Source organism: Thunnus albacares, chromosome 5, assembly GCF_914725855.1.
Source record: "Thunnus albacares chromosome 5, fThuAlb1.1, whole genome shotgun sequence".
In the NCBI taxonomy this organism is placed as follows: Eukaryota; Metazoa; Chordata; class Actinopteri; order Scombriformes; family Scombridae; genus Thunnus; species Thunnus albacares.
This window is the reverse complement of record NC_058110.1, coordinates 8772846-8783495: the sequence shown is the minus strand read 5'-3', so window position 1 is coordinate 8783495 and position 10650 is coordinate 8772846. Positions and strand designations below refer to the sequence as shown.

Here is a 10650-nt window from a genome sequence, read left to right as displayed (position 1 = left end):
CAGAGGGAGGCAGAGACGACTTTTCGCTCCTTCGTTTCTTTATTTCTCACAGGCATCTCAATTCCCTTTTCGCCAGTCACAAGTCACCTGGATTAAAACAACAGCAACAACAACAACAACAAAGAAAAGAAAAAAACAAAACAATCTTTTCCGACGTGCACTTCACTCGATGTGAAAAAGACAGAGAGGGAAAGGAGAGCAGATAAAACAGAAGCAATGGGAGCGTTCAGGGTGCTGCTGGGGACTTTACATTACATGGGACTCTACATGCAACTTAGTGTCTCAACGAGGCAAGCTGGCCACGGCGAGGTACAGAATCACATCTCTGGCAACGGTAGGTGTGAGATCCGCTTCAGACGTCTGTAATTCGTTTTATCTTATGAGAGGACATCAAAGGGGTTGTGGAGAGGACGGCATAGGTGATACCATCTGCTCACATGCAGAGGAGGAATTAAACAAAGAACAGCACGCAGGCTGAGAGGATGATGCTGATATTATGCCAACTAATGCAAAATGTGTGTTTCCTTTGTGTGTGAATACCCAAAGGGCTTGTGTTTTCTTGCTGTCAGGCATTAAATGAAAAAGAGTTTATGTGTATGCATTCAATAGATCAACCTGTTCAGTAAGTGCATTTCTGCTCATTTTATTTGACCAACAAGATCTGTGATCTTGTTTAAAAATATATGTTCAGACTATTTCCAGTTATAGTTGTTCAGTCTGGTAGACAGGATAAATGTGGTAGCCCTTTCTGATGAGTTTAACTACACATTTCTGATGGAGTATACTGGTGCCTTTAAAGGTTGCTGTGATCTTTGGTGGTGTAGCAGTTTGTGATGTATGGTGATCCAGCGCTCATGACTGACAGGATTTTGTTTTCTCTGAGAGCTGCAGCTCTTCACCAGTGCCTCTCATCCTTCTCTGTCCTGGTCAGTGGGTGATTCATCCAGGCGGAGCAGAGGTGATGTCAGCTGATAGATTGAAGTTAATATTCTCTTCTAGTATCCCCATGAAATCTACGGTATGCTTTCCAAAACTGAACAACCTCCCACCGATTCAGGTCTGCCTCCTACTCTCTCACACCAGGAGCTTCCCTAAACAGCCTCCAGTGTTTACTCTTCCTTACGTCATACAGACCAACACGCAATGTTACGGCTCTCTGGTTTGTCCTGGTAACTTTGGCTCAGCCTGACAATTTCCACAGGTGTCACGCTGTCAGCAGCATTAAGTGTGGGTTGAAAAATAAAGTGAGGAGGTGGAGGAGGTGATAGCCTGAATACCTCAGTGTCCTTGAGCAGACACTGTGTCTTATGTCCGTTTCCAACTTCTCTTACTTCTGTAAAGGTTCTTTATTATCAGATGCTTCTCAACATCCATAACTCAGTTTGGGTCTCACACACATGGTTATGCAGCACTAGTCAATCAGACTATATATATATATATATATATATAATATAGGTGCTCAATGGGACATTTTACAGTTGAAAAATAAACTTGTGGATGACAATGTGATTTCTATATATATTTTCACATTTCTGCACTGACTGTTGTTGTTATTAATTCACTGACGTACACACAGATACAGACATTTCTGCAATAACCTATTATCGGCTCAGTCTAGCTCTTACAGCGCACACTGATGAGGATCCTATTCCCTATTAATTGAGACACTGATGAAATTAACTCACCAGGTAGGATCACATCTACACCCACGGAAAGTGACTAGTTTGAAACTTGAGAAAAACTCATCACTTATTAGCTTTTTCTGCGTCTTTCACCTGCATCTCACTGCCTTCACCAGTGGATTGAGTTTTCTCAGTTGTCATGGAGATGGCACAGTTGTCATGTGATACTCCTGATACTGACTCCTGGTTGATGCTGTGACCGGTTTTGATCCGGTGTTAACAGACAGCCGATGTCATACACACTTCCTCTTGAGAGGTTCCTTTCATCAGGCTGTAGCAGCAGAGATGAATTGGTTTGTGGTAAGTGATGACTGCTTGTGACTTGAAAGTCTGTATGTATGTTCTAACAGTCCAGCCACATAAGGAGCTCCCACGGGAATGCTGCTGGTTTTCTAATACTATAACTGTGTACCATCCATTAGATGTCTCTTTGTTATCCTTTGTTAAAAAGCATGACAGACTGGCCAGGTTGAAGCATGAGCGTGCTGTGTGCAAAATGCTGTTAAAAATATTTTGTGTTTTCATTTTGTTGCCATTTGGAGGACTATGAGTAATATCTCATGGTAAGTTGGTGCATTAATAACAGAAAGGGATCTGTTTTTCAAATTGAAAAATGTTATGGAAAAGAGTGTGTGCAGATAAACTTGTTTTTGTTTAGTCCTGAGGGTAGAGCGAAAGAGAAGAGGAGGGCAACAGGAGATTTAAAACTCTTGCAGATGGTGAGTGCGGTACCAGATCCATGTACTGTTATTGCTAATTGAAATACTGAGTGGCCACGTAATGTAATAATTAGTAAATCATTCAGAACACGGTGCATAATGCTGTGGCGTAGAGTTAAGTCTAATAGGATTGTCAGATGAATTGCAGGTATAATGATTTGCAAGGTGGAAGTGATTATAGTTCAGGGATGTAGAGGATAAACCCACCTGAACTCATTTAACACCTTTTTTATTTGCTGAGTAAATTTTTACCACTTTTTCTTTTTTTTTTTTTGACTGACATCAATAGGTGTGAGATGAATTCACAAGACAGGCTACACCACAGTGAGTCTTATCAAAACGAATGGCATGAGAACTGGGTCAACTGAGGAAAATCACAAAGCCTTCATTTGTTTTTCTGAGAACAGTGTAATTTCAGGTTGTGGTGGTGTTTTCCGAGCCCCTGGGGGGGTCATGATTTATCCTCCTTTTCCTTCACTGGCACATCACCAGCTGGAATAGAGAGCAGTGAGGAGAAAGAAAAGTGATCGTATAGAAGTGAACGAAAAACAGTTTGAAAATCTCTGCTTGATTTTCATAATGTGTAGATCCACATCTGCCTTGATGCTGTTTTACTCATTGATACTTTTCAATTAACTTCTCATTAAGACATGGTTATCCAGTGAGGTGATTACTCCAGCCAATCAATTGCCTTAATTAATCAGTGAAGGGTAAATGAGCCGTCGGGCCAGCGAGATACTGAAACTTTCCAAAGAAGAAATAGATTCTAATGAGACATCAGGACCAGACTGACCTTCTCATAACATTTGGATAACTGTTTTTTATTTCCTTTTGAGTCATTTATCAGCTGCCATTACAGCCACAGTGACATATCACTCTTACTCCAGCATCAATCTAAAGGAAAACCTTTTCTCCACTTTAATGTAAGGTGACAAACATGTATTTTTGGCTCCACTGACTTGACTAAAGCAGATATTTGTGTCTGTGAGCTGTCACACAGGGCCGGTCTCATATCGTCACCCTCTTTTGACCTCCATTACCTGCAAAACCAGCCCCGTTCTGACTCCTATTATTAGACTATTGGATTTGAAGCGTTCTTCCAATTCAACAGGTGAAACATTTACCATTCAGACAGAACAGAATCCTCTATGGCTGCTGCACCATCTTAAAAGGCTTCAGGCATGGCTGCTCCTCCGCACTATGACAGTGTTTGAGAGGAATATACTGGATGAATGTATGAGTATAAACACAGGTCTGGCACAGATGCAATCACAGCCTGCGATGGTTAAGCCTCCTTCACAACCTGGTCTTTGCCACCTTAAATGCAAAGTAAACTGGAGCACTGTGGCAGTGACATCACACTAGTATTAGACTATTAAAAATTAAAAAATGTAACACTGGCCAATGCAGTATCACTGGCAAACATTCAGCAACAGCTTGTGGGGTTTACTCGTGTCTTCTGCAGAATCAGACACCAAATGTCTCCCTCTGCTCCTTGCCTCCCACTCACTCACTGTTCAGTACCGACGGCGGTGTATCGACACAACAGCAGGCTTCTATACAGTGTCACAGCAGCGAGTATGGAAGAACAGTGCATTTAAGAGCCGAATATACTGCAGGTCTCTGGTGGAGATTCACTGACAGTTTTTCATTACTGTTACAAATATAGAATACACTGTTAACTAGATCAGCTCACACGGGCACAGATCCAACTAGCACTGAATAAACATAGTACTGGCTTTTTAAAAAATAATTACATGAACAGCTGTTTTATCTCATCAGGATACTCACTGAGATTTTGTAACAAAATTCTGCTAAATTAAAGACAATTAGAATGATGAAGGTAATAAGATGAACATCAAGCCATATTTTTCCACCTGTGTCAGTACAGTCAGTTGAAAAAAGAGCATGTGTAAACTATGCTATTGAACATATGTGCCACTTTTTATAGCAGCTATATTCATTTATATTAGCCAACCTAAGAGAATACATTTTTAATTTTTTACAATAACACGTACATTATAACCATTGTTTATTTTGTTAAGTTACAGAGGCCCCATTTCAGGTATAATTTTGTTGCTGGTTGGTTTGAAGACGCTCAGCTGCTTCAACTGTCCTTCACTATCAGCACTATAATAATCGTTTCATTAGAAGATTGGTATTAAAGGACCAGTGTGTAGCAGTGAGGTTGCAGTTGGCTATAAACTGAATACTACCCCTCCTCATCCTCCCCTTCGAAGCATGCAGAAGAAACTACGGTGGCCGCGAAAAATGCAAAAGGCCCTCTCAAGAGCCAGTGTTTGGTTTGTCCGTTCTGGGCTACTGTAGAAACATGGTGGGCTCCGTGGAGGAGGAACTGCTCCCTATGTAGATATAAAGGGCTCATTCTAAAGTAATGAAAACACAACAATTCTTATTTTCAGGTGATTATACACTAATTAAAACATACTTATGAATATTATATTCCATTTCTTCCAAGTCCATTAAATTGTACACACTGCACCTTTAACATTTTTCACATTTCCCGTATTGCAAACCTGTCTACTAAAATGTGTCATATCTAATTATCTATTAGCAAATAGTTTTATAGAATATGTAATGCCACCTGTAATATGGGTTGAAAAAAAAAGAAAATGTCTGTTGTTGTTCCTTGACCTATTGCTAATCTGCTAACAACAGTTAAACCAAGTGTTGAAGTAAGACTAGTTTAAAATACAGTAGGTATCAATCTTCCTACTTTACCGCCAGCAAGCTTTTAAATAAAAATGTTTTGATATAAGTGGTGCTGAAACACTCAGATGAATAATTGATTAGTTGGTCAACAGAAAATGAATCATCAGTTCTGGTAATCGATTCATTGTTTTTTGACTGTCAAGAAAAAAATACCAAACATTTGCTGGATTCAGCTCCTCAAATGTGAGCTGAACAGTTTTGTGCCTTGGACAGTTGGTCGGACAAAACAAGCAATTTAAAGATGTTACATTTGGCTCTGGAAAATTGTAATGGCCATTTTTCAATATTCTCTGAAAATAACAGATTGGAGCTCCAGATAGAAGCCCATTCATTGCCTCTTTATAACTGTATTCTCTGCAAAGTCAATAGGTGCTCAATCTGCCTTCATATTCTTTCCAGTATCTGATGTGACCTAAATTTCTTTCAGATTTAAGATACATGGGGCTCTTTTATACTCTCTGTCGGTCCCCCACTGTCAATTAACACTCTCTTGCTCAGAAAGAGACATAAAAACAGAAGAAGAAGGAAAGTGTCAGAGCAAACAGGAAGAACGAGTGAGGGAGGAGAGGAGAGGAGAGGAGAGAGGGACAGGCTGACAGTTTTAAAGCTTGTTGGTGCTCAGCAGTAGGTAGAGCCATGTATTTAGGTCCTGACCTCAGTATATACTCCTCACTGAGAGGACAAGTGCTGGAGGGCAGGCTGCTATAAACTACAGAGAGGAGAGAAATGATTACACACATAATGCACAGTTTGGTTGTCTCAGGACATAAAAATCAATCTTTTACATGGCTTCGCCTGCATGTCCCTTCATGCGCAAAGTATAGCAAAGTTAAAATCCATTATATTTTCATATTAATCTGAATTGATTTCGCTGCTCTCAGTCATTTGTTGATACAAAACAACAGTGATTCAAGCTAAATCTACATGATAGTTGTTAAATGTCAAGGACTGCCACATGATAGCAGGAATCAAATTAAACTTTGAAATAAAATGTGACTAACATACTAACATATGTGTTATTATAATCAAAAAATCTCCTGTTTCTTCTTGCATAGAAGAGCAACTACACCCTCAATTTCAGCCACAACCCTCCCCTCCAGGATACAGTATCTTGCAATTCACTGACAGGCACCACTTGAACCAAATTCAGGTGAAAACTGTTTAAAAAAAATTTGTGATAAGAAATAAATAAAAGTTTTTGTTGTTTTTTTATGCTCTTTAATGAAAACTGATTTCCACCCGTTAAAGACAATCACTATATGTAGATTTTTTTATGTGATTATATCATCTTTTCAATTCTGTTTTTTAGTTGTAGAAACATTAAGCAATCTTGCAGATAACTGGTTCAGTGTGGCTTTGAGTTCAATCATGTTTGTCTCCTGATCCAATCCAACGAGAGACTACCAAAGTGTCTTTTTTGATACTTCCATTGGGGGGCACCAGAGATGAAAATTCTACGCATTAAGCCTTTAATTCATGGATTTCTTTCTTTCTCTCTTTTTAAAGTAATAACAATACAGAGCCATAGTCTTTTCACCATTAGGGCACTAGTATGTCCATATATGTATGCAATTTTATTGCTCAATCTTACAAGTTTTCATGTATGCTGCTGGTGACTTTTTGAATGAAGGCAAAATTGTTTTGCTCAGTGGAGATCTGAAAGCATTTTAGAGTTGGCTAGTCTGCATTCATTTCCAAGGTTCTGTTGCAAAAAACAATAATTAACCAACACTGGACTTTAAAGGCTGATACTGAAATGTTGGGATCTAAACTGCTAATTTGTGTGTTTATAGACAGCATGTTTATACAGTACACTACTACTTCTTTGCAAAAATACAACAATTAAGTGGCTCGCCAGAATTTAGTTTTCATCATGGTAGAAAAGACAAAGGAAATTCTTGTGGGGTTTGCAGCTTAAATGAAGCATCTCATTGAATGTTACAACAACTCTGTACTACAATGAGTCCGGAAATGAATAATGAATACACAGAAAAAATAGAACAATGTTACAAATTAATAGAATATGCCCAGAGCGTATCAATTAATTCCAGCTGTTACTGACAGATGTTCTGTAGCTGCAGCTGCGGTCAGGAAGGAAGTCGTATGAGTGGACGACACTGTCTGGCTGTATCTGATACAGGCAGGCAATTCATCAGTCTAACCCTTGAAGAAACATGGCAGCAGTTCAGGTGTTGTACACATTGCTTGACAATTTGGATTCAGACCTTCAATGTCCTCCATCATTCTTGCCTCCTCCTCCTCCCCTCGCCTGTCACTGCTCGCTGTGTTGTGCTTAATAAACTCAGAATCCTCTCCTCTCCTTCCCCCTGCATCAGAACGCTCTCTTCAAAATCGGCACAAACAAGCTGCGGGGTCAGCTGGCAGTCAAGGACTCTCCCTCTGTCTTTCTCTATAAGTGCCTTCTGCCCCACTCGTCCTTCAGTCTCTCGCAAAGCACTTCACGGGTGTGTTTGTGCGAGTGTGTATGGGGACATACTTTAGAGGAGAAATGATTGCAGGCAGCTCTGAGCGTGGCGATCCAAAGCTGCACTTTCTCTGAGGTGTCCCTCTATGACTGAAACTCATCTCCGGGACTCATCATCCAGCCCGTGTGTGTGTGTGTGTCTGTGTGTGTATGTGTGTGTGTGTGTATGTGTGTGTGTGTGTGTCTGTGTGTCTGTGTGTCTGTGTGTGTATGTGTGTGTGTGTGTGTGTGTGTGTGTGTGTGTGTATGTGTGCCTGTGTGTCTGTGTGTGCATGTGTGCAAGGCTCTGTGGACTTTGTGTGAGAGATGATAAAGGCAGCTTTGAGACAGATGATCCAAACTCTCGCTCTCTGTATTCCATGTGTGTGTGTGTGTTTGTGTCTTTGCGTGGGTGTACACTGCAAGTTGTGTGTGTGTGTGTATGTGCATGCATGTGTGTGTGTGTGTGTGTGCTCCAGGAGATGGACGGGGATAGAGTATTCCCTCTATTGCACTCAGCATGATGATGTTGGGGGAAGTGCTTGGCTGTGAAGACTTGTCTGAGAGAGTGTTGCTTATCTTCCATTAGACACATTACTGCCAACATTGCCATCAAAGAGGAAAGACACACACACACACACACACACACTCAGATTTAAAGACACACACACACTTCTCCTGGGGAGGCACTTGGCAGGATTCATCTGTTGGCAGTCTCACTGAGGGAGGAAAGAGGAGGAGGAGGAAGACAGGCGAAGAGGGGAATGTGATGTATCCATGGTCCAGGATCAGTCATTTGCAGCCTGAAAGAGCTCCTCAGCCTGCAGCAGGCCGCCACATAATTTAGTAAAGTATCATTGTTCCCTGGAGAGTCTCTCTAATTTGTGTTAGACATTTTTCAGACTATGCAACTGTATCTTTAGGTTTTAAGTTACATTTTGATTTTACAGGCCATTAGAGATTATCTGTGTTTCTTTGCCTCATGAAGAAAATCTAACTGTTTTTAGTTTGTTATATATAGTGGATATGAAATGCAGGAGTGATATTTTCAGCACAAGCCTCCATACTGTATGTGTGACATCATGCAATGCCTCTGCTACCCAGAGCGACTCAGAGGAATGTAAATGAATCATGAGACAAAAATGAAAAGCCAGTGTTGTGTGTTTGTTGTGTTCTAAAACAATCAAGCTTACAATGCAAAATGCTGTCTTAGTGCTTTTTAATCAGTTTTAATGCAGGAATGCGATTACAAGGCTGTCTCGTCAGTCCATTGCAGTGAATTTATAGTTCACATACTGCTGAGACATATGAAAATAATCATCCATTGTGCACACTGTAAAGTACACACGTAGGCTACCATATAATAGCCATATTACGAGCTACACTGGAGGCCGGGGCCATTCTCCCTAATATTGCAACACACATCTTCACACACACTCTGGCAGAAATGTATTCGGCTGAGCTCTGTTACTATAAAAAGCCACAATTATTGAAACATTCATAATCCTGCAATGGGTTACTGTCTTTCATTTGCACTGTACGATCCCCCACCTCATAATATTGTGAGTTGGTTGCCACATATACAAACAAACTTATGTCTGCTGTAGCATCACTATATTAAACATGCTAATCCCATTGGATTCATATGACAGAACTTATTAATGTATAGGAACATATATGAATATGTTGTATCACCCTATTTTCCATCCCGCAATCCTCAACAGGGTAGTATAGACGATGGATGAATGATGGGATTTTCAAGCTCACCTACACTCTAATAATTGGGCATGAAGGTTCATTCTTCATCTTGGGAACAGTGGAATGTCAAAATATGGTCCACTCACTAGCTTTCCGTCCTATCTCAAAGTCTTTTTTGTAGCCTCAGTCTTGTCTTTGCAATACCATGTTAAGCAATCAGGTGCATATTTCAAATCCCTTCTACAGGGTTCTCATTTTAAATGTTGAAAACATTAAAGTGGACATATCAAGCACATTTCCATGAACAGACATGCGCGATAAGATAATGTCAGCTTGTCTGCAAGGTAGAAAAAAACATTGCAAATGAAGAGTTAAAAAGAATTGAAGCCCTGGCTTTTGACTAACAGGGAGCATTTCTACATATGTTAACCTCATGTTTTGGAACTTTGACCATGTTTAGCATAGATATCCGATATCATAACAGTATATAAATGAGAGAAAATCACAAAAAGCATAAATGTCCCCTTTTAAAAAGTCAGCTGGACACAGTGTTTTCAACCAACTCATGGAGCCAACATTATCTTAATTAGCTGATAAAATCTTGTCTCCAGCTAGAAATTAAAATCCCTGCTTTTATTTACTTTTGTTTGAAATTAAGGACCCATTGTTTCATAAAATTACTAAGAATTTGAGTGGTAAATCTGCCCCAGTTATCATTGTAAACTACATATACCATGCTAGAATGAAAAAGTTGACAGACTGAAGTCCAGTAAATTATTTACCTGACAAATCAAGGTATGTCATCACATTGATGCAAACAAAAATATGAAATAATATTAAAAAATCATATTAAATGGATTGCCATAATGATATAAATGAGTTGATAAAATCTCTGACAGCAGAGAAATTTATATATTGCCCAACCCCATTCTGAATTAAGGTTTTAGGGTCCTTACACCAGGTTATGTGGCTTTATGTGTTGGTCCTGAAACACAAGTTGCATTGTGGTCCTGACATTAATTTCTGAATAGTTAGTAAATGCATTTTGAACTTTCCAGATTTCTGGACCATGTTAAATAATTTCCATGTGTTCAGTTACGGCAGTGACCAGTTGGAATATTTGTATCTCTTCTCGTCAGTTTTCTCGGGTTGCTGTGAAAAGCATTATTCTACAGTTAATTACATTGAGTCTAGCTGCCTTTACAAGTGGCTATATGTGATTCATTGACTCTATTTTTAAGTTATTGGTCATGTCTTACTTTTAATTGTTATGTACAGCCACCCTCTCCCCTAACCTAGCAATTCCTCACCATAATAACATGTCTCTCATGAAAGTATACGCTGCTATTCTATA

General features: G+C 39.7%; 1 protein-coding gene across 1 annotated transcript in view; it reads left to right on the top strand.

Annotated features, from left to right (window-relative positions):
• LOC122981710 (V-set and transmembrane domain-containing protein 2-like protein) overlaps nucleotides 1–10650 on the top strand; it is a 47839-nt gene continuing 37189 nt past the window's right edge. Inside the window, exon 1 of the mRNA XM_044350390.1 lies at nucleotides 1–334. Within this exon, the coding sequence (XP_044206325.1) occupies nucleotides 217–334 (118 nt within the window). The 5' untranslated portion in view covers nucleotides 1–216. The remainder of the gene's footprint in view (nucleotides 335–10650) is intronic.